The sequence below is a fragment of the Macaca mulatta genome, chromosome 6, assembly GCF_049350105.2.
Source record: "Macaca mulatta isolate MMU2019108-1 chromosome 6, T2T-MMU8v2.0, whole genome shotgun sequence".
NCBI lineage: Eukaryota > Metazoa > Chordata > Mammalia > Primates > Cercopithecidae > Macaca > Macaca mulatta.
In genome coordinates this window covers 12,176,179-12,201,484 of record NC_133411.1, presented here as the reverse complement: position 1 = coordinate 12,201,484, position 25,306 = coordinate 12,176,179, and the positions used below count along the sequence as shown (strand labels likewise).

General features: G+C 38.2%; 1 protein-coding gene and 1 non-coding gene across 5 annotated transcripts in view; one reads left to right on the top strand and one right to left on the bottom strand.

Moving 5' to 3' along the window:
- The window catches only part of CTNND2 (catenin delta 2), a 933,204-nt gene that overhangs the window by 858,788 nt on the left and 49,110 nt on the right, over positions 1-25,306 (top strand). For all 4 annotated transcript variants that reach the window (XM_028849344.2, XM_028849341.2, XM_078004620.1 and 1 more), the window contains one exon: positions 21,288-21,498. In XM_028849344.2, coding sequence (XP_028705177.2) covers positions 21,288-21,498 — 211 coding nt within the window. The remainder of the gene's footprint in view (positions 1-21,287; positions 21,499-25,306) is intronic.
- LOC114679072 (U6 spliceosomal RNA) lies at positions 16,992-17,099 on the bottom strand. Its single transcript, XR_003730760.1, has one exon. It is a non-coding gene; the product is annotated as a U6 spliceosomal RNA (small nuclear RNA).

Below are 25,306 nucleotides of genomic sequence, written 5' to 3'. Positions count from 1 at the left end.
TCTTTGCTGGATGGTTGTGTGGATTTGTGTGGTTTGGGTTGGTTTGATGGGGCTGACCATAGTCACTGTGTAATAATAATTAAGCTACTTGTCGACCAACGTGTAGGCTCCTGCAGTCCTAGCAGATGATCACTCACCTCACTGTCGTCTGTCAGATCATGCCAAATGGGCTTGACAGAGTGGCAGGGCAGTGTGCAGGGCATGCTTGGTGCCTGCATTTCGGAAGGTGACACTGCTAAGAAGTCATTCTTACCAAGGGAAAGGACCTCCTGTCACGGTACCTCATTGCAGAATGAGAGCAGACAGCCAGGAACATCAGAGTCCTGCCAGGCAGAGGCTGCTACCCCGCTGCACAACCTGCTGGAAGATGTAGGGCCTGTGCCTGTGGGCCAGTTACTCTCAGCCAAGTGTGAATGACAGCCTCTATCCCCTGCCTGGGCTCCCTAGTGAGGGAGACAAATAGATACTTAAAGTTTTCCAAAAATTGCAATTTCAGAAGAGAAAAACACTGAACACTTTCCTGAGGTTTGAGCCAATTGATGTACAGAAGCCCTGTGTCTAGTGTTTTCCTGCTTTTTTAATCTTCCATGCAATCTCTTGTACTCATCAAATCTTTCTCCCTTTGCTACAAGTGAAATCCCATCCCAATAAAGAAATTGCCACAGCACTGCAGCTTCTTTTCTTTTCCTGAAATTTTACAGCATTAATATTGCTTGTAAAAAGTGGGTCATCAGCTTGGCTCAGATATAGCAATAAGTCATTTTAATTGAGTGAAATTAGTGAAAATAATCTTTGGTCCATTTTTGGTCTCCTAAGCTCATTTTTTGCTTCTGTTTTTATATCTACTTGGTCTCTTTTTATTCATTTCATCATACCTTGTGTTTTTTCTACCTATCTACTTGTGAATAGTTCATACAATTACAACATATAGTTACTGATTTTTTTTTAGTTTAGCACAAATACAACCACCAAAGTTTTACACTCATCAAATATAAATCCTGTATGTTTTATGCATTCAACATAAGCCTACAATATAAATGCTGGAATCCTGGGTAGATTAATAGTAATGCTAACAGTTTCATTAAAAATGTCTACTGTGGTTAATTAACAAAGATACAGTCAATATTATATAGCCTGAGACATTCTTACAGTTCATAGGAATAGTGTTTTCGCCAGCTAGGAAATTTGGAGAAATATCTAAAGCACAAACCAATTTTACTAAAATACATTTTAAGTTTCTTTGGGTTCTCGTGTTATTTTTCTTGAAATAGAAATTCTGTGTACTATAAAAATACAAAAGAGGCCCAATTCCTTTATCAAAAAATAAAAAATAAAAAACAAAAAATAAAAAATAAGCTCTGACCTAGATATCAAAAGTTTTGTAAGCTAACACTATTAAAGATCAATCTCGAAGTGAGGACAAGTGATTGGAAGCATTTTTTAAGAAACGATACTATCTCTTTTGTTGGTTAGAACCATCTAAACTATCTTGTGTCTAGGAAAGAAGATTACCTCCTAAGCGTAAGAAGGACGAGTCTTTTATTTATAAGATCTGGAAAAGTTCAGGCTTCTGGCATGTAATTAGGGCCCCATTATATGTGTTAGAAAAAGAGATAAAGTGATGGTCCAGCCACCCGAAGCCACAGTAGACTTGCTGCCTTCTTAGCTCTATTTCAGCTCTGGAGGAAATCTTAGATGTACAGGTTTTTTATAAGCCAAATCAGACCCTGGTGAACCAGTGACCTAAAGCCACCTAAGACTTCCTGGTATCCAAAGTTCAATTCCATAATTTATTGCCATGTGGAAACCAGCACTTGGCTTGGCTGGTAGGTCCCAGGACAAAAATCGACGTGAGCAACACAATTATATAAGTTTCATACAGTGAACTTCCTCCATTTGAGAGCCATCTTGGAATTCATCCATAAACTTCTCATTGGTTAATAAGGAAGATGAAATTTTAAGCAAATAATTATATATCCTTCTTTAATGCCATGTATCTCTCTAGTTTATGAAGTCCTCTGTGAACAAGGTATGCATGTATAACATAAGAACAAGACAGGTGCATTTAGGAATAAAGTATATTGAGGTGAACTGCTCCCATCAGCCAACACTAAAAACAGACTAACACACGTCTTCTCTGACCATCCCTTTTTCATAGTAAGAGTTTTTCTTTCAGTTCTGGTTTTCATCAACATTAATTTAAGTTGTGAAATTACAGCTTCTGTGGTGTAAAGATCTGTGTGCACTTGATGACATGAAAACTTAATAGAAGGAACAAGAACAGTAACAGCGGGGCCCCAGACTGAGCCCTCAGACCCCCACTTCTCTGGAAAGGGAATGGATACCATGCCCAAGACGGCCTTCTCTATTCTGATAAATTTCTCTATTCTGCTAAGTTTGGCAAAACCTGTGCTTAAACAAAGTTGAACACTTGGCTTCATTGTGTCTGTTGGTCTGCTCAGAGCCTTTACTTTGCTAATTCAAAGTAAATTTACTAATACATTATAAATCTCTGAGATGAGTATGAAGTACAGTATTTCCTGCATTTATGTTGCAGTGAAACCCTGTTTATAACATAACATCTTATAAAACTAGTATTCCCCAGACCTGCATAGATGTAAATAGCAGCTGCAACAGGATAAATGTGAATGCAATTTTCAATTATCAAAGTACTGTTGCACCTTCTTACCTTGTGTGATCAAAAGCCTCATGCAATTTGTTTATTAATTTATCAGTAGACATAGGTTTGTTAGCTGTCATCCTATCCTCAGTTTGTATGATAGAAGGATAAATTATATACATCAGCAAACTGGATGCAACTTCAATGAATGTTTTTGGAATGACTGGCTGAATAAATGCATGATAGGGAAGGTGTCACACAGCTGGTAAAGGCAGTCTATCCGTGTGAAAAGAGCTCAGAGGAAGGAGTCAGGAGGGTTAGGCTGGAGAGAAGAGCTTCTGCCTAAGACACTTATGGTCACCAAAGCTCAGGAGACAGCTCTGTGACCTTTCCCATACCATTTAACTTCTATTTGTCTTCTGGATAAATTGGAAATTACACCTGCCATTTTTATATCCCTAGGGTAATGTAAGACACAAATGGAAATAATGAATATGAATGTTCTTGAAAAAGTTAGAACACTACATAATGTCATCTATGATTAATAGCATATGAAGAAAACCAACAGATGATTCCTTCTGTCCATATCCTTAATTGGGTCTGATTTTTATTTTGGCAGAGGTGTAAATCAATTTGGAAAAGCAAGAATGAGGGAATGTGATTTTATAATTCATCATTAAGCCACTGCAGTAATCAATGAATGACTGCTATTCCAGTGTCGCTCAGGTTGGAGGACTAATTTCAGATTCTATTCCTGAAAACAAACTTTTCTTTAGAGAAACACTGATCTCATCTGTCTCAGACAGACAATTGTCTTCTGAAATTTTCATCTTAGGAGAGTTCTTCGGTTTTGCTAGATAGCAATCTTGACCTAAAAATAAAACACCCTTCATAGGTTTCTCCCCTGAAGCTAGAATCAGTAAGTTTAAATTTTCATCATTCCTTTGTGCTAAAATTAGTCAATGAATTAAGATAATTATTTTTATGGCTATTATGCTTAATAGTTAATCAAATTATTTAAATCCTGTTAAAATGTATCATATTAGTTGGTTGCCTCATTTTCAATATTTCTCAAAAATCAATTTATTTCTAGTTCAAAAAGGAACTTCAGCAAATCTCTTGTTAATTAACTGCCATTTTTATTTTTAGAATCATTCTTATACTAGTTAAATATGCATATCTCAGCCACCTTCTTGCCCATATTTCTACTCATTTTCTTAGTTCTTCACACTTCAACAGTGTGAGAATTTCTCAGAATCTAATTCAGTGAATTCCCCTGGATGAGACAAGGTGCTGAAACATACAATTCCTTTTGTCTTCCAAACAGATGGAATAGGTTATTTATTTGAGTGTAATAACTCTTGAAAGAACTGCATACCGTATGCCATAAACCTGTCAGATTCTGCCTCATTCAATGTTATTTCTTTTCAGAGGATTGAGTTACTCTTTGAATCATTTTCTCAGACCAACTGCTTCCCAACTAGGGCATGTGAAATAGGATCTTATATGTGTTACAGGTCTGTTCTTGTTTTTGTTTTTGTTTTTGCTTTTTTGAGACTGAGTCTCACCCTGTCGCCCAGGCTAGGGTGCAATGGCATGATCTCAACTCACTGCAACCTCCACCTCCCGGGTTCAAACAATTCTCCTGCCTCAGCCTCCCAAGTAGCTGGGATTACAGGCACCCACCACCATGCCCAGCTAATTTTTTGGGGTTTTTTTGTTTGTTTGCTTTTTTGAGACAGAGTTCACTTTGTTGCCCAGGCTGGAGTGCAGTGGTGTGATCTCAGCTCATTGCAACCTCTGCCTCCCAGGTTCAACTAATTCTTCTGCCTTGGCCTCCCAAGTAGCTGGGACTACAGGCACGTGCCACAATGCCTGGCTACTTTTTGCATTTTTAGTAGAGATGGGGTTTCGTCATGTTGGCCAAACTGGTCTCGAACTCCTGACCTCATGTAATTCACCAGCCTCGGTCTCCCAAAGTGCTGGGAGTACAGGTGTGAGCCAGCGTGCCTGGCCTGTATTTGTTTTTTAAAATAATGATTATTAGAAAAAAAGTAAGGAACTTTAGTGTACCTTCTAGAATTTGTCTTATCATCTGCCCATAGCAACTATTTGATCCCCTGGCTCCAGCTGGTCCCTTCTTACATTCCTTCTCTCTCTCTTTTTCTATTTGAATAAATCTCTAATCAATTAAAACAACAGGCAGATTACAAAAGAAGATTCATTTTTTAAAAAAATCAAGGCATCTCGTGAAATATTTATTTGAATCTAGCAAGAGCAAAGGGGCAGATGTGGAGATGAACAGGTCCCTTTCTGGGAAAAGGGGACTGGTATGATCAATCCAGAGGGTTGGTGTTGCCACAACCATTTTCCACTGTGTGAAAGGAAGACAGAAAGAAAAAGCATCAAGATGAGAAAGGGGTTTTCTTATGGATTATGGCAGGAGAGTCAGAATTAAGACCAGCCCTCTACATTTAAAACTAAGTACAAAATGACCCTGGTTTGTAACGTTACATTTAGTCAGGTCATGCTGGGCAAACAGCAGTTTTCTCACAAGTTAATCACATTGTCACATATTGGTATTGCCAATGTCAGAGATTATGTTAATTAGGGAGTCTGCAACTGTTAGGAAATGGGTCAAAGATTCATTATTTGAGACTACAGTAGAAAGGCGGTTGTGTGTTTAGTTTGTTTGCTTGTTTGCTGTGGGTTCATTTCCCTGAGCTTGGCTTCATTCTATTTCCCTGAATGGGGACTGTGACAAGCACGTGATGTGCACACTGCCATGACCAGGGCAGAGCTGGGTACTGGTTTGCCTTTACAGTTCTTCCTAATGCTGACGTTCTGCCCCTAAAATAGATTTAGCCACAGGTGTTTGGTTCGCAGTTTTCTTATTTGTGATCATTCATTTGATATGTTGTCTTATCAAGCCAGTTGTATAGACATAGGTATAGCGAGCAGTGTTCATTCATTCACAAAGACCCCTTGGCATGGTTATGAAAATGAGAGCTATATGATGTTAAATCTTGAGGGTTAACTTTTGTTTTGTGGTCACTTTTATATCTGTGGCAGAAATATTTTGGATTGCTGAAATCAGTAATCCAGAACTTTCAGATTCAAAGTTCGCCTCTTCCAGGTTTCACTCCCATTACCTATGTCTCAAAGATTATTCCATCTCTCTGAGCTCCAAGTTTTCAGTGCTCTTGCCCATACTACCTGTAGGGTTGGGATTCCCTAAGCCAACGTTCCCCCACCTTTTTGGCAGCAGGGACCAGTTTCATGGAAGACCATTTTTCCATGGACTGAGGTCGGTGGGGAAGATGGTTTCAGGATGAAAGTGTCCACCTCAGATCATTGGGCATTAATTAGATTCTCATAAGGAGTGTGCAACCTAGATCCCTCGCATGCACTGTTCACAATAAGGCTCACACTCCTGTGAGAATCTAATGACACCACTGATCTGACAGGAGGCGAAGCTCAGGCTATAATGCTTGCTCACCTGCCACTCACCTCCTGCTGTGTGGCCTGGTTCCTAACAGACCATGGACCAGTATTGTTTCATGGCCCAGGACTTGGGGACCCCTGCCGTAAGCTACACAACATGAACCAAGCCAATGTCCTGGGAGGATGGTATAGGCATTAACTCCACATATGAAATGCAGTCATTTTAAATGAGCTTGTCGTGTCCAATTAGATTATATTTCCCTTTAAATGTAACATCTCTGGCATGGTCATTATTACAGATTTGATTTACTCAATTACATTCTGGTAGGAAGGAGGACAGATTCTAGGTAAATGTGAGAGCCCATGGCTAAAGAAAACACCCAGATTAGTAATAATAATAGTTAAATACTAATGTAACTATTGCTTTCAGTTGTTGTATAGTTTCAGACCAATCAATATATGTCATATTTGCAGGACTATTATAATTAGTAGCTTTTCCTGATAATTTATTGTCGTCTTCTGTTTTAAAATTTTTAAAGGATTTTTAAAATGAATTTTGAAGGATTAATTAGAAGATACCATTTAAGGAATGTTTTATTCTAGTCTTTATAAGCTTAACCTGTTGGATCAAGCACTGGAGACAGAGGAAATAGAAAAAAGGCTTCTATAACATGCCTGATTCAAATCAGGACAGTAATCACAGTGAAATTTGTGTCATTTTTTTGAGGTAATTAATCCTTGTTTTGTTGATCTTGGATTAGTAGGCACTCCAGTTTCTCAAAGTTTTCTGCCTCCAGTGCAAACAAGTTCTGGAACTCCTGACTCAGTCCCTTGGTAGTCTTCATTTGTGGTGGTGATATCAGCTGATACAGGGGTGCGTGTAACTAAGGTCCAATTTTAGAGTCCTTTAATCGAGCTTTTGTGATGTTTCTTCCAGCAGACATCATTACTGACCCATGGCTTTGGCAGGGGTATTTAGGATCGTGTGACAAAAAATCAGAAACCACCTGTTGGTGCTAAGACTGAATAGGTCTGGTTGTTAACTCATTATAACCACTAATATCCAAATTGAGGCCAGTTTGTTTCATAAAGAGCTAGTCAGTAACTGCCATGAGAGTGGTGAGGGCGCAGAACAATCTCCACGGCCTTTTCATTTATTCCATCCAATGTGTATTTGGATTACCACCAACTGAAAACTCTATTTTTTTTTTTTTTTTTTTTTTTTTGAGACGGAGTCTCGCTCTGTCGCCCAGGCTGGAGTGCAGTGGCGCGATCTCGGCTCACTGCAAGCTCCGCCTCCCGGGTTCACGCCATTCTCCTGCCTCAGCCTCCCGAGTAGCTGGGACTACAGGCACCCACAACCACGCCCGGCTAATTTTTTGTATTTTTAGTAGAGACGGGGTTTCACCGTGGTCTCGATCTCCTGACCTTGTGATCCGCCCGCCTCGGCCTCCCAAAGTGCTGGGATTACAGGCGTGAGCCACCGCGCCCGGCGAAAAGTCTATTTTAAATGTGGAAATGGGATCTTCTTTTAAAAAACTGTTGACCATTATTGTGCCGTTCTTTAACACGAAAGAGAGTGTGCCTCTCTCCACAATGAAAAGGTCATCACTGCTGAATCGTAATCATGATGCTCATATTTTACTCATCATAATTAAGTGGTGGTTGAGCTTTTCATGTTTTCATTTGGCAGGTCTTTTTGTATTGGATTCTTGATGAACAGGACAGCTCTCACCATAGTATTAAATCAAATAAAAATCTACAAAATGCTGAACATAGCTAATTATTTCTAGGATCCCTTTTCTCATAAGGTGAAGAAGAAAAATCTTTAGTGTCACCAGAAGCTTTGTGAGAAACCCCAGAGATGGTTTAGATGTAGAAGATACTTCTAAAAGTTGTATTAGTTTGAGGCCAGGTGCGGTGGCTCACACCTGTAATCTTTACCAGCACTTCGGGAGGCCGAGGTGCATGGATCACCTGAGATGAGGAGTTCAAGACCAGCCTGGCCAACATGGTGAAATCCCATTTCTACCAAAAAATATAAAAAATTAGCCAAGTGTGGTGGTGGGCACCTGTAATCCCAGCTACTTGGGAGGATGAGGAAGGAGAATTGCTTGAACCCAGGAGGCAGAGGTTGCAGCCAGCCGAGATCATGCCATTGCACTCCAGCCTGGGTAACAAGAGTGAAACTCTGTCCAAAAAAAAAAAAAAAGTTGTATTAGTTTGACTGTGGGGGTGCAGATTTGTGGAGGGCAATTTCAAAAAGAGTTATCTGGGGATGCAAGATGTGAGTGTAAATCTGGAGTGGCTAAAGACAAGACGTAACTTCAGCTTGGCTCAGCATGATAATATTTATAATAAAGTGGTTAAAGAAGTTATTAGGAATGCTAGCATTTTCATGAGCAAGGATCTTTTACTAAATATTAATTTGAAAGATTGAACTCTAGTATTTCCACAAATGAGGAAGTTTTGCTAAAAATGACTCGAGATTAACAAAAGCACAAAAAAATTAACAGGATATCAAGTAGGAGGATTTTAGTGATAAAGGAAGCTTTTGTTCTTTGGGCACAGACTATTCTTCACAATTTCTTACTGAAAACAGAGTATATACTCAGATACACAAAGAGAGAAAACCCAACTGTAAGTTTATCATTTTCGTACCCTACTATGTAACATTTGCAGTAGAGAGTTCGCAAGCCTTTACTCTATCTTGTAAGTAAACTCATCAAAATTACACAAACTTTATAAAGACAGTAACACCTTTCATTGTTTTTTTTTTTTCAAGTTCATTATTTCCAGGCACTATAAACCAACGCAAATAAGATTCACTTCTTCTCAAACTTTCCATAACTTACTGCACATCCTAAAATATGGCTTAATTTTACATATTAACACACAGCCAGACTTTTTAACCTGAGATACACTTTCTTCCTTGATAAACAAAACTGCATTCCATTATCTTAGAGACACATTCATATTATTTTACAACTATTGTACCTAGTATAGTGTAGTAGGCAGAATAATGTCTTCTCAAAGATGTCCAGAGCCTATTCCCCGAAACCTGTGACTGTGTCACCTCACATGGCCAAGGGGAATTAAGGTTGACAATCAGCTAACCTTGAGATAGGAAGAAGACCCTAGATTATCCCAGTGGACCCAATGTAATCACAAAGGTCCTTAAAGTGGAAAAGGGAGCAGTTGGGGACAAATGAGAGGGTCAGAGCGATGTGACACAAGAAAGGCCCGTTGTTGCTAGTTTTAAAGTTAGAAACAGAGGGTTACATGCCAAGGAAGTCAGGTGGCCTCTAGGAACTGGAAAAGGCAAGAAAATGATTCTCTCCTAGAGCTCCCAGAATGCAGTCCTGCCCACACCTTCATTGTAGCCTAGTAAGACCACTGTTGTACTTCTAACCTGCAGAACTGTGAAATAATAAATGTATCTAGTTTTAAAGCACTGAACCTGTGGTGATTTAGTATAGCAGCATTAGAAAACTAACACATACAGCATCAACTTTTCATATTAGTTATAACTTTGAAACCGTGTAACTGAGTTGTTTCCTCACAGACATAGAGAAGGCTGGGAGACAGTTACCTGTGTGTACTTGAGATCAGCTGAGATTCCAGAAAGCGCCTGTGGTTCCTCACAATGTACTTCCTCCAACAGTTTGATAATATTGTTTTGTATTTCATGAATTAGCAACACGAACAAGTCCAGGACATTTGTACATCTGCAGATATTTGAAGCACATATATGTGTGTGCCTATGTGTTTAGTGGACAGTGTTTTTTCAAAAAGAGGACATTAAAAATTTTCCTCAGGGGAATTTAATGGAGTAACTCAGTAACAGATTGTTGTAGAATTCTCTAAGGTGAAGAAGAGCAACTCCTTCATGAAACAGGAGTTATTGAAATTCAATCTAGCTGAACACTTATTAACCTTTTTAAATTTTCAAATAATAATGTTAGCCTATCTGTTTAATAAACCTAGAACTGGAAATCTTAAAAATTCATATTATTAAAAATTGAGGAAATAACCTAATCTTTTATAAAACAGATCATGCTAACCAAAGATTTATGAAATGATAAGACCAGGGGAAAGATACCTCTGTTTTTCCCCTAATATTATCAAACCAGTCTAATTTTGCAGAGATTTGCTTAACTAAAAATACTGCATCCACTCTTTCTACCTTAGATACTAAATATTGAAACCTCTTCAAATATCCTCAAAGGTCCTGAAGTGTCTTAGTGCTATTTTTTCCCTTGTCTTTGCTAACCTGGTATCAACTGTTATTTCTTTGCTTTAAATTTTTTAACCTAGCTACCAAGGCTGTTAATGTAATTCATTGTGAAATTTCTTTGTGTCTTTCCTTGAAATAAGCTTTTGTGAAAGATATATATGTGTGTGTGTGTGTGTGTGTGTGTGTGTGTGTGTGTGTGTGTGTGTATAAATATATATTTTGTTTTGTTTTGTTTTGTTTTGTTTGAGACAGAGTCTTACTCTGTCACCCAGGCTGGAGTGCAATGGCATGATCTCGGCTCACTGCAACCTCTGCCTCCCAGGTTCAAGCGATTCTTCTGCCTCAAACTCCCAAGTAACTTGGATTACAGGCTCCCACCACTGCACCCAGCTAATTTTTTGTATTTTTAGCAGAGACAAGGTTTCACCACGTTGGCCAAGCTGGTCTCGAACTCCTGACCTCATGATTCACCCTCGGCTTCCCAAAGTGCTCAGATGACAGGCATGAGCCACCACACCTGGCCAAATTTTTATTTTTTTCTTAAAGGACCAGCAGCTTAAAGCATTCTGAGAGTGTTTTTTCATTGGCAATTTTTTAGTTTTCTTGTTATAATTACATATATAAGGACTTACTTGTTTACATAAGCCCATCAAATTAGGAGTCCCATTTATCAGTCTCGTCCAGAGAATAGAAAAGTTATACCAATTTCTAGACAGAGAAAATGTTTATACACATACAACAGGAGAATCCCCAGCAAACTCTTGGGTAAGCTGGAGGATTCAGGAACTTATAACTGGATTTCTTATCTCATATGTGCTATTTTTTTGTAATCCTTGTCAAGTCCATTGTGGGTTGAACCAGGGGATACATGTTAAGATTTATTAACACCTTTTTGTCAGCATATGTTTATTGGTATATTTCTATATTTCTGTGTGACTTTTCTAACTTTTAACTTGAAAAAAATTATAGATTCATAGGAAATGGTAAAGATAGTAAGGGAGGGTCCTATGTATCCCTCAGCCAGTTTCCAGCAATGGCTATATCTTATGTAATTGTAACACAATAAATCAGGAAATTAACATTATAATATGTGTATACAGTGTCATCACGTGTGGATTTGTATAACCATGAAGGTTATCAAGATACAGAATTATTCTCTCAGCCCAGTGATATTTGTTGTACCATCTTGTCATAGTCACACTCTTCCTAACTATCCTAAACTCCTAGCAACCATTAATTTGTTCTCCATCTCTATAATTTTGTTATTTCAAGAATGTTATATAAGTGGTGTCTTACAATATATAACCTTTTGAGATTGGCTTTTTTCACTTAGCATAATATCATTCAAATATTTTCAGATGATAGCATGTAGTATTCCTTTTGATTGCTAAGTAGTATTCCATGTGTTTTGTTTTAGGGGAAAAAAAAAAGATAAGCACTCAGAACCTTCCAGATGTTTCCAGAGGTCAGAGATCTCCGGACAGTCCAGAAGAGACCTTTCCCATGTTAACAAGCATTCAGACATTTTCAGTAGCTAAGCAATACCATTTTGAATGCTTCACCAATTTGGTCTATAAGCCACATTAACCAGTTTTAAAATATATTATTTTTGCATATTTTTTCCCCTTTGATGATAGACTGTGTTTAAATTGGATATATTTATAGTGTGCAGATGACAGATTTCTGTAAATTAAGCTCCAAATATTTCCCAAAAGAGAAATGAGAGACAAAACATTCCAGCATTCTAAACATCAAACAACCTTTTATATACAGAAGGAAAAAAACTCTTTCATACTAGCTTACAGACATCCAATCACACGGAAATCAGCTCATCACTTTTATATCATCAATTATTGCTGAAAAGTAAATTCAGAGAGGGGAGAGGATTCTAGGCTGATGGAGAAGTAGGAAGCACCAGGAGTCTGTCTCCCCACCTAGACACAATCACATTGGCAGAATCTGTCTATTAGTCAGGGTTCTCCAGAGGGAGAGGACTAATAGGATATATGTATATATGAAAGGGAGTTTATTAAGGAGAACTGGCTCACATGACCACAAGGGGAAGTCCCATGATAGGCCATCTGCAAGCTGATGAAGAAAGAAGCCATCAGTGGCTCAGTCTGATGCCAAAAGCCTCAGAAGTAGGGAAGACAACAGTGCAGGCTTCAGTCTGTGGCCGAAGGCCCAAAAGCTCCTGTCAAACCAATGGTGTAAGTCCAAGAGTCTACATGCCAAAGAACCTGGAGTCTGATGTTCAAGGGCTAGAAGCATCCAGCATAGGGGAAAGGTGAAAGCCAGAAGGCTCAGCAAGCCATCTTATCACACCTTTTTCCACCTGCTTTTGTTCTAGCCATTATAGCAGCCGATTGGATGGTGCCCACCCACTGTCTCTCCCAATCCACTGACTCAAATGTTAATCTCCCCTGACAACACCCTCACAAACATACCCAGAAACAGTGCTTTACAAGCCACCTAGGCATCCTTCAGTCCAATCAAGCTGGCACCTAATATTAACCATCACACTGAATGTAACTATTTTGAAACTCTGGAGTGTATTGAAGGCTTAAAAATTTCAGAAGATTTGGACAGTAAAGTACAGTTTATTTGGTCAATCAGCTTAGCTCAGCAGTAGCTACCCATCCCCCACCCCTCAGCCCTGTGGCAGGTAGCTGTGCACATGTTCCTAGAGCAGCTTACTTGCAGCTGGCAGAAGCCAGAGTTGGTACAAAATACTCTGTCATCTAAATATTGGGGATCTGTTCTTTCTGCTGATTGCCGCTTCTCACTATAGCACACAGAGGCAATACACACACAGAGGCAAGCAGCCATTGTTGCACACACACATACCATGATTGCAAGCCCCTCCATCTTTGGCTGAAGTTATTTTCAGAGGATTTAAAGAGCTGACACACTCACCCTCCTCATCCACTTTGTTTTTTTCTTTTTCCTTTTTGGGAGCCAGTCATTAAAGACTAGCATATTGAAAAGCAACTGCATATACAAGAGAAATAAGAGAGCCATTGTGCTTGATCAGGGAAACTCTCATGCTCAGAAAACATCTGTGAAGATCTTAAGGCTAATTCTTAGCACAGAGACAGCCTAAAACAGTCAAAAACAAAACAAAAAACAAAAAAATAACAAACCCTGAAAAAGAGGAAGAATCTGATTTCCAGATAACCCATTATTACATTCAAATTTTAAGTTTCAACAACAACAAAAAACCAGAAGGCACACAATGAAACAGGGAAGTATGATCAGTTTAAAGGGAAAAAAAACAACAACAACAACAGCCAGAAACCATAGCTGAAAAATGGCACAAAGGCAGAGCTACTAGACAAAGACTTTAAAACAACTGTTTTAGAGATGTTCAAAGAATTAAAGGAAAATATGGAGAAAGTCAAGTCAAGAACATGATGTGTGAACAAAATGGAAACATAAAGTCATAGAAAACCTAAAAAGAAACAAAAAAAAATTTAGAGCTGAAAAGTACAATAATTGAAATGAAAAATTCACTAAAGAATTGCAAAGGTAGATTTGAGCAGGCAGAAGAAAGAATCAGCAAACTTGAAGTTAGGAAAATTGAAATTATTGACTTTGGATAACAGAAAGAAGAAAGATCAAAGAAAAGGAACAGAGCTTAAGGGTTCTGTGGACATCATCAAGAGGATCAAATACACACTACAAAAGACTCAGGAGAAAAAAAGTGAGAAAGGGATAGAGAGATTATTAGAGGAAATAATGGCTGAAAACTTATCAAATTTAATGAAAGGCATAAATATAAACATTCAAGAACTCAATGAGATTCAAATAGGATAAGCTCAAATATACCCAGACTGAAACACATTAGAATCAAATTGTTGAAAGACAAAGATAAAGAATCTTGAAAACAGGGAGAAGTGACTTATCACACACAAGAAATCCAAAATGAGATTATCAGCTGATTTTTAAATCAAAATTTTGAAGGCCAGAGGTTGATATAGTCATGGTGCTGAAAGCAAAAAAAAACTGTCAGCCAAGCATCCTATGTCCAGCAGAAGTGAGGGAAAACTTAAGACATTCCTAGATAAACACAAACCAAGAGAATTCATTACCACTAGACCTGCTCTGTAAGAAATCCTAAAGGGAGTCCTGCATGTTGAAATGCAAGAACACTAAATAGTAATTCAAAGGTATAAGAAGAAATAAAGATCTTAGTAAAGATAAATACATGGGCAATTATAAAGCTCATATTGTTTTAACAATGGTTTATAATGCTACTTTTGTTTTCTATGTAATTCAATACATTTAAGAAAAAACAATTACTAGTTTACAAGCTAACATTATTGTGAGTTTGTTTCATAACTCTACATTTTTTTCTACATAATTTAAGAGACTAATTCATTGTAAAAAAAATTATGTTTTGGACACACAATGTTCAAAGATGTAATTGTGTGACATCAATAAATGAAAAGTGTAGGATGGAACTGTAAATGAACAAAGTGTTTGTATGTTATTGAAGTTAAGCTGGTATAAATTCAAATTATAATGGTATAATGTTAAATGTAATCCCTGTAGTAACCACAGAGAAAATCATTAAACTGTATACACAAAAGAAAATAAGGAAATTAAAACATTTAACTACAAAAAACAGCACAAAGGAGATAGTAATGCAGGCAATTAGGGACAAAAACAGCTATAAGGCATATAGAAAACAGCAAAACGCTAGAAACAAGACCCTCTTTATGAGTAATTACTTTAAATATACATGGATAAATTCTCTAATCAAAGACAGAGATTGACAGAGTGCATTAAAAAATAGTCTCCAATTATATGTTGCATACAAAAAACTTACTTTAGATTCAAAGACAGAAATAGATTGAAAGTAAAAGGATATTTGTACATCCATGTTCACACCATTATTCTCAATAGTGAAAATGAAGTATAAGCTAATTCTTCATCAACAGAAGAATAGCAAAATATGGTATATATACACAATGGAATATTCAGTCTTGAAAAGAAAGTTCTGGCTGGGTGCAGTGGCTCATGCCTGTAATGCCAATGCTTTGGCAGGCCAAGGTGGGCAGATCACTTGAGGCCAGGGGTTCAAGACCAGCCTGGCTAACATAGTAAAACCCTGTATCTACTAAACATACAAAAAACTAGCTGGGTATGGTGGCACTTTACTGTAATCTCAGCTACTCAAGAGGCTGAGGCACGAGAATTGCTTGAACCCAGGAAGCAGAGGTTGCAGTCAGCTGAAATTGCACCACTGCACTACACCCTGGATGACAGAGTGAGACCCTGTCTGGAAAAAAAAAAGAGGGGATTGTACATTCTGACATACGCTGCAACATAGATGAACCTTAAGAATATTATGCTAAGTGAAATAATCCAGTCACAAAAAGACAAATCCTTTATGATGCCATTTATATGAGGTACCTGGTTGTCAAATTCATAGAGACGGAAAGTAGAATGGGGGTTTCCAGGGGCTGAAGGAAGGGGTTGGGACGTTGTTTAAATGCTTTTAAAGTTTCAGTTTTACAAGATGAAAAGAGTTCTAGAGATGTATGATTGTAGAATGATATGAGTTGACATAATATCAACAAACTATATAGTTAGAATGGATGAAATGGTAAATTTTATAAGTCTTTTACTGCAATAAAGAATTTTTTTAGAAAAAAATAAACTCGGAGCACCTCAGCAAAAACCCACAAGTCAGTTTTAGCAACTCCAGAAACAAGAGGACCATAGAACTACTAAGACCTCGAAGACAAAGGAGTTGTGAGGATTCTCATCCAGGGTTGCTCTCTAGTCCAGCTGACCTTCTTGAAAAATATATTTTCTCTCGTCAGTTTGAGACATTTAAGTTTGTAATGGTGCACAACAAAGACCATCTACACATAGGACTCCATCAGTGATTAGAAGAGATCTATAATAAGTGTCAGAAGGGACTCAAGTGACTTCCCCATTGCCTGCTGCCTTAGAGAATGCAGGTCTTTAGACCATAAGACCACCTCTCAACATTCCTGCCACCAAAGCGAAAAGCAAATGGTAGTATGCACATCAGTAACAAATACAGGCTTACTTCAGAAATGGAAATAGAAAGTCATAAACACAACATGGAAACAGAAGCAGTCAACGAGAGCAAGGCTGTTACCTCATCATGAAATCCCCACTAGCTCCTTTCTGCACAAGCTCTCTGCAAGGAGTGCCTTTCTTGGGCAACACGGTTTGTTAGGTCTCCTGAGTCCCTCAGGGTACCTTGGTGTGCCCAACAACGCTTAACGGAAGATTTCGAGAATGAAGCATTGCAAAGAGAAAATAATCTTTACTTGCAGTTTTTCAAGAAAATCTGGATTTAGAAAACTGGTTCACAAAATACAAAATACAGGTATTTGAAGGAAACACACACACAGTGGAAAGCATAGCAAAGTTCCAAAGTTGCAGTTAGTCCATCACTGATGAAAATATAGTCTTTTTTCCGCACAATTATATTATCACCAGTGGTCATCTCTTACCAGTATTGCAAAAATCAGAGATATAGTCATTGTTATTAGAGACTAAGTAACTTAAAAGAAATGGCCCAAGGATTCATTTCTATTGGGAACTTTAGCAAGAAAGAGTGATTTTGTTTGTGGTAGTGATGGTGGTAGAGTCTTGTTTTGTACTGTTTCGATCTGACAGAGCAACAAGCTTTTCTTTTTTAAAAAACAAAATATGGAACACCTCACAAATTTATGTATTATCTTTGCACAGGGGCCATGCTAATCTTTCTCTGTATCATTCTAATTTTAGTATATGTGCTGCCAAAGCGAGCACCATGATTTCCCTTTTTCAGATGTGATTCCATGATAGTGGATCATTGGTAGCACATTTATTCAAAATAGAAGCAAGGCAAGGTATCCACTATGCTTTCATAAATCTAAATATTCTTTGAACCTGATGACCTGCTTGTCTCTCTGATGGGATTTTGGTATGTGATTCTCTCATATAAGTAATATAATTTTGCATGTTTTTCTTTGTGTGGAAAAATAACATTCAACTTATCCATTAATATTAAGCTTTAAAATTCACTTGGTTCTTACTACCCTCTGTGTTACTCTCACGTGAAATCTCTGAATCATGTTTCCCTGCATTACCTCAACATTTCCATGGGCTCCAAGCCCTGTCAGTTGCTTCTTAAGAATTTCCATCATGGCTACTCTCATGTCCTTGATGCCCCCATGACCACCTTTTTGTAGTCACAGGTTCTTCTTTCTTCCTGAAATATTATAGTTTCCTGACAAATGAATAAATCACTCTATTATTTTCAGTCTGTGTCATACCTTTTACTTAACCAAATTAAATCTAGAAGAAGGTAGAGTCAGCTGTGCATGGTGGCTCACATCTGTAATCCCAGCACTTTGGGAGGCCGAGGCAGGCAGATCACTTGAGGTCAGGATTTGGAGACCAGCCCGGCCAACATGGTGAAATCCCATCTATACTAAAATTCAAAAGTTAGCCAGGTGTGGTGGCGTGTGCCTGTAGTCCTAGCTACTCGAGAGGCTGAGGCAGGAGAATCGCTTGAACCCAGGAGATGGAGGTTGCAGTGAGCTGAGATCATGCCACTGTACTCCAGCCTGTACAACAGAGTGAGACTCTGTCTTAAAAAAAAAAAAAAAAAAAAAAAAAAGAAGAAGAAGAAGGTGCAATCAGCTGGAGCAGCCATCTGCAGTGGTTACTGGTGCCTGCTCCTTTTCAGGGCCAAAGCGGGTCATTCCAAGACAGGTACCTCCTCTGCCCCATGCCAGGCTCAAACACAGGGGGAAGCTTATGCTCTGCATCCACAGAGAATCTCAGTGCACCACAGGACCACAGCTGCCCTTTCTGCCTCTGGGACTGTGAAGAACTGCCCACAACCTCCACCTGGTGATCCAGCCTCTTTCTTCCCCAGTCCTAAAAGAACCCTACCTCCATCCATTTCTCTCTCTAAAAAGACAAGGAAACAATTTGATCACCTTGATGGTGTCAAACTATAAAAAACGTTTGAACCACCCACTTTGCAGTTTCCTGTTGCCAATACGATCCCCCAAGAAAGGGAATTCACTTCTTTTACCCTCTGAAGAAATCCCAGACCTCAAAGACCCAAAAGTCTGCCTGACCAGTAGAAGGAGAGGAGTCAAGATTCCTCCTACTGGGTAGCAAGAATAACTTTCTGGCTCTTTCAGGTGTTTGGAAACTTAGGTTAAAAAGACAATACAGGATATGGAACAGTTATAGATACACACTCCCTTGAGTTGTAGTGTTTACAATTTCACTAGAAGCCTAGAAGAAGGAAGCATTATTGTCGAGAAAAAGACTGTATGTTTCTTCCACCTTCAGTTTTACTATTCTGAAACCTTCCTTCTTAATGCACCAGAATTCTTTTTGTAAAATATCAAGTTGTTCTTGTTGCCCCCTTGACATACCACAAAAAATCCTAAATGTCCACCTCCTGAATCAAGCCTTCCACAACAACTCCAGTCCTATCTAACTTGTGTCTTCCCTGAACTACTGTTATAAACATACAATGCAAGGTCACTTGCGTCTGTAATTATTCTATGTCGCATATTTTATTATTTCCCTAATCAGCTTCAAAGTTTCTAAACACTTGAAAAAGCTAAAAATCTTTTCTTGCTACCCAAATTTCTTGTGAAGATAGGATGTAAATTTCACTGTAAAATGACAGCATTTTCAACACATAATCAAAGGCTAAAAAAGAATTGTAACCTTTTAAAATAATTAACAAACTTTGCCGCGAGGTTTCCTTCTCCATGGAATAATATTACCTGGTTTGTTTCTTTACTTGGATGATCAAAAATATAGACTAAAATATATCCCTCCAGATAGACTGATAAATTGACTTCATGAAAAATCTCCAATTGCCTAGTAAAATGTCAGTGACCTATACTGGAAATACTGGAAATAAAATAATTCCAATGAGTTTCCTCGACAGTAAAGTTGGGGTAGGTTAAATATAACAGTTACTCCTGATCTTTTCCATATCATGGGGCACGTGGAAAACAATAGCACTTCAATGGCACACTTGGGTGAGCAGAAGAGGCTGCTCTGCAGGGGTTGGGTACCCTGCCATCTGCTTATTCTCTATAAGTAAACGAACATTACAGGGACACCTGCATCTTAATCAGGACTCAAGGGTTAGAAAGTCATGGAGGATGAGACTACATCTTCATATTTATCTGACGTAATTTTCAAAATGATAATACCAACAAAACTAAAACATACTACAGCCAAATTCTTACCCTCTCTTCATTTTTAGTTTTAACCTTGACAGTGCCCAAGGTCACAAAACCAGTTCTCCATACACAGTCAAGGGTGTAAATGTCCCTGTATATACAATGACGGGAGTATTTTTTCAGTGATTTTGCCCTTCCTTCATCACTTTCCTTATAAGGAAAAGGAAAAAGGAACACATTGATCATCTCATGTGTATGGAGCTCAAATGTGTGTTCTAATGATTTGTGGGGGTTAATAACCTGATAGAATCTCCAGCATGGTGAGCCCTACAAAAGTAAACTCTTAACCAGAGTTAAGGCTGATTTAATGATAAACAGATAAACTATTTTAGGTGCTGTCATTAGAAAATAAGTATGCTACATTTGGGGGTTTGCAGGCAAACCATTTTTGTCAGACACTTCCTCAGCTATCATCAAGTGAATGATCACACTTTTCTATTTCAGTAATTTAAGCGTCAGCATTTTCTCTCTAAGCTAAAATAAGCCACCTAAACATAGGATAAGAGCAGATACCAAAATTACAAGGGCCTGTGTTTGCCTGGAATTAAGATATCATCGCCTACTCTCACAAGGTTCCCTTCCTGCTGCCAGGCACCATGCGCCAGAGAATTAAATAGCAGAAGAAGACATTATTTATAGATCTATATGGAGGTGAAATATTTCAAATAGCCTTTAGGAGCTAGCTAAGTATGCCTAATTGGGGCATGGGAGACAAGGAAGGGATCTAACTTTGAGCACTTGCCAGTTCCGTCTGAAAAATGTGAGAACGGCCAGCTTTGCTACAGGCACTCATTTACTTAACTTCCAGAAGTCAATTAAAGGAGCAGAAATGGAAGCTGCAGGTGGGATAAATTAATTGTCTTGCCGGGTTATTGGTAATGCCTAAAGTGCTTTGTAAACGAAAAGTACTCCATAAATATGTCATTATAAGCACCTTTATCATTGGGAATAGTAAGATTAATAATGCTAAAGTGAATTAAGGAAGCAGAATTAGATTGTATTATAGTTTTCACACAAAAACACACCAAATTAGTAAGTGTTACATGGTAGAACTACACAATAAAATTCCGTCAGAGAGGCAAACAGCATCAGGTTACTGTAGTTCAAAGGACACACAGTTATAGATTGTCAAGTACCTCTCCTGCTTTCAGTGTTTTCCTTTGCTGTAAATGAATCAAAACTCAGTACTCACATATGTGATCATGTTCCCCACACGTTTTTGCTTTGACTGTTTTTAAAAAATGCAGGTCCCGACATAGCTTTCATTAAGTTATTTTTGAGAGTTATGTTAGAATTCCCATATATTTTTCTTGACTTCTATAAACATCAAGCGAGAACATAATAATAGCTAATACCTGTTGAGTCCTGTGTCCTTGTTCATTTCCATACATTCAGTCATTTATGCTTTATAGCAACCTTGTATGGCAGGTACCATTATTGTCTTACTTTAGAGATTGAAAAAACTGAGGCTTCAGAAGCATGAAATAACTTGGCCAGTGATTTGATCCCAGGTCAGTGTAGCAGCAGAGTGGATGCACTGCCATGAGGAATGACTGCTTTTCTCTGTAGATGTGTCCTGAACTACCCAATAGAGAACATTCAGTGATGGGAAACAAACAATATTGCATAAACATGGTCTCTTGTATTCTCTTCTCCCCCATACCCACCTCTGCCACTATCTCTGCCTTCACCTTGACCTCCTTTCAACTCTTCTCTTTATTTTCTTTGCCAGGCAAATACGCCATGCGAGACCTAGTCCACAGGCTTCCAGGAGGGAACAACAGCAACAACACGGCAAGCAAGGCCATGTCGGATGACACAGTGACAGCCGTCTGCTGCACGCTGCACGAAGTGATAACCAAGAACATGGAGAATGCCAAGGCCTTACGGGATGCCGGTGGCATCGAGAAGTTGGTCGGCATCTCCAAAAGCAAAGGAGATAAGTAAGTTACCTGGTGACGCCATATCTCTGTCCTGGTAAAATTGGTTCTGAACGTGCCTTTCAACTCTGATTACGGGTAGTACTATGACTGTCACTGGAAAGCATTTGTCTCTGAGAATCAAGAGAAGGAAAATGGAACATGGTTTCCAGTCTTCTCTCTTACTGTTGGTAAAATGGACTTGATGATCCAGCACACCCTTGTGCTCCTTCCACATGGCAGCAGCACGAGTTCAACCTGGATACGTGAAGGCATTTTGTTGTTGTTCCTCTGTGGTGAGAAGTCAGTGTGTTGATGATGTCTCTACATCCTTCTGCTCTGTGCCTCTTCAGCTCTGCAACCAAGTCAGGTCCACCTTACCAACATCACAGTAGCCACCAAGTCATAGCAAGTCACTGTGCAGGATGGGGGAGGAGACAGGGCATGATGGAGTCAGAGAACTCAGTTCTAATCCAGTACCCTCCCTTACAAGCTATGAGTTGTGGGGCAAATATTTAATTTAACAAGTCACTATGCCTATACTTTCCAGTCTAAACCTAAGGGAGAGGCTGTCACAATATGCTAGCTGGAAGAGGTGTTAATCAAATCTTAAAGAATGAGTGGAAATTTCCCAGGCAGTGCCGATAGTGGTGAGAAAGGACGGCCTTCGTGCAGATAGAACAAAAAGAGATGAGACTTGGTATCAAAGCAACTGCACCTCCTTGAATAAGAATGCCTCCCAGTTTTTAAGAACCAACAGTATCTTACTATATACGGCCAGAGAATAGATTCACAAGCCAGCGCATCAGTGGATCAGCAAGGTGTCAATTTCACAGAAACCTTCACTAACCTTAATTAAATTTTGCCCCTTGGAAGTCCCTCGATGTAATTAAATAAGATTAAAAGGGTAAACATTTTGTTATCAAGAGTCTGTTTCTTGACTTTTCATTCCCTGCCAAGCCACCCTCACCCCCATGCTTTTACCTGTAAATGTTAAGTCATTTTTCTTTTGTTAGTAAACACTTGAGGGACGCACTTTGAGACTTTCTGGAAATTCTGTCTCATTATTTCACTTAATTCAGGATAGTACCAATGTGTTATAGAAGATTCAGAGTTCCTGTTTAAGCACCCAGAGACCTCCAAATAGGCTCGCTCAATCAACAATTTTGCATTTGGATTTGAATGTTTTCTCATATCAAGTAGAAAAGCCCCACTGAACTCATATAATAATTGCACAGTGGAGATTGTCGGCTCGAACTATATCTTATGATATTGTACTTTACAATTAAGCGCTATACTACGTAGGCAGGAAACCATATGATTTTCTTTTTTATTTAGCTTCAATAGACCTTTGGAATCTCTAACTGAAGCGCTTACCTGTTTTGAGCATTAAGAGCTTAATATGGTAATGCTTTTTTTTGAGCATACACACCTACACACATAATAAAACCATAGTCTGCAAAACAATCTGATATATTTTTGTCTATATTCATGAGACATTCAAAGATTAAAGTATTTCCTCTGAATTATACAGTTAGAGAGCTTTGAGGAGTGGTTTGGCATATATTAATTCTCTCCAACTGTATAAGCATTCCTACAGCAATAAGCATCACTAAATGGGCCTAAAGAGAAAAAAAAAAAGGTTTTATTGAGACCTATGGTCAAAGAAAATTATTTGGTGAAACTAATTTAAAAATCACTTGAAGAAACCATCTATGAAATGATACATATCTATGCTGCTAAGATCCTGATAAGCCGGGTCCAGTCTTGATTATTGTTCATGGGAAGATTTTTTTCACTAAAGATGATCCCATAAATGCCCTTTAATTTCGCTGAAAATTTCCTTATAGAATAGGTGCTCATTCTATCTTGTTGTTCCTTTATCTCTTTTTCCAGTGCCAACAGTCTAGATGTACGAGTTTAATAAGAAGTGTTAAATTGGATTGAATCAAGCATCTTCCTGGTTACAGTTCTCCCGCTTAGTCAGTCTCATTCACTGTTTCATGTAGTTTATCTCTTTTTTAGTATATATACTGACTAATTTGGAGATCAAAACAAGGTTTTTATAACTACATTTATCCTCGTCTCCTACCTACACTTCAGTTTTATTATTGCTTTTCACTGCTCTTAAAACAAAATGAATTCAGAATTGCTCCAAATTTGAGCATGGAACTCACCATTTCTGACTCAATTCTATTATGATAGTAGGCATAGAGATTCCCATGGACTTCTAGACAAATTGTAAGGAAATAGAATTTCTTTATTGAAAATCAAATTTTTGGAACTGAGGATAATTTAATAATTAGGAACAGTAGGAATACAAATACTGAATAGCTTATTTATAAAATGATTGCTAATCTGCCCACCCTAAATTATTCCTTAAAAACTTATTTCTAGAAATAAGTTCAGTTCAAACCTGATTTTTGTTTGTGATAGTACGGGAAAACACAGATGGAAGAAACGTGCCTTGCTATGATGCTCTATTTTTATGTATTTATACATGTTCTTTATATATATATACAAGCTTAAATATGCAGTGATGTTAATGAGTCAGACTGGCGAGTTGCCAGTCACAGTCTATCAGAACTGCACAACTCACAGTGTCTGGTGGACACAACCAAGGGGGCTGGTGTTCTGTGATCTGGCCGCTGGCACAGCTGTGTTGACAGCCACAATGAACTGCACCAACTGAAGTCCTCACTACCCCTGATGTGACAGCTCTGCTGAAGATCAAACTCCAATTGTATAATTGTTATTAACTCTTATAGTAGTCTTGTACTCGCCATTTTGAAATCTTGATTATTTATTCTTTCCACATCATTTTAAACATCCATTATGGACATTCTATCATGTTCATCTGTCTCAAGAATACATTTGTGTTTTTTCCCCCCAATTTTAACAGTTACATGGGAAGTAGTGTTGAATGTGTCACTGTATTTTGTCATAAGACGGAAAAGCTATTAACAGTCTCAACTGTTACTGTCAGTAAAGAACTGTGTATTGTGGCTTGGGTTATAATCACTTGTCACATTAGAAACACTCAGTTGTCCAAGCCCTTCAATCCATACTTAGAAGAGTTTTTCAGGTAGAAATTTCTATGGCACCCGTCTAGTGAATGCATCAAAATTAAAGTCTAAAAAGAAAGCGAAGTTTCTTTGACCTTCACATGTTAGTATAACACTGTGATGTATTGGCATTTTAATTGAGAGGTTAAAACCTGCTGTTCATTACACATTCACAGTCTCTTTTGGTTTTGTAACTATGCAAAAGATAGAAACAAAAGACTACACTTTTGTTTCTACTCAGAGGCATTTTTGCATACTAATTATGTTTCAACTACACTATCATGACCTGAATATTAATATATGTTTTTCTAGAGTTGCTTGGCTATTGTCATGAACAAATATTTAGCTAAATGATAAAATACAACAAAACATCACATTTAATCTTTGTTCAGCATTGACTATATGAGAATTAAATGCAGCTTCATCTGGATTCATGAAAAGATCTAAAATTCTCTGTATTTAAGTCAAAGGAATTATAGGCATACCTTAGAGATATTGTAGGTTGGGTTCCACACTACTACAATAAACAAATATCTCAATAAAGCAAATCACACAAATTTTTGGTTTATGTTATAGAAATATCTTCTTTCCTTAAAAGTCATGAATTAACTTCTGCTAGCTTTAAACTTTTCTCCCGTAGCTTTTTTACCTCACCAAGCCTTCATAAAATTAAGAGAGTTGGCTGGGCATGGTGGATCACGCCTGTAATCCCAGCTCTTTGGGAGGCTGAGGTGGGTGGATCACGAGGTCAGGAGTTCAAGACCAGC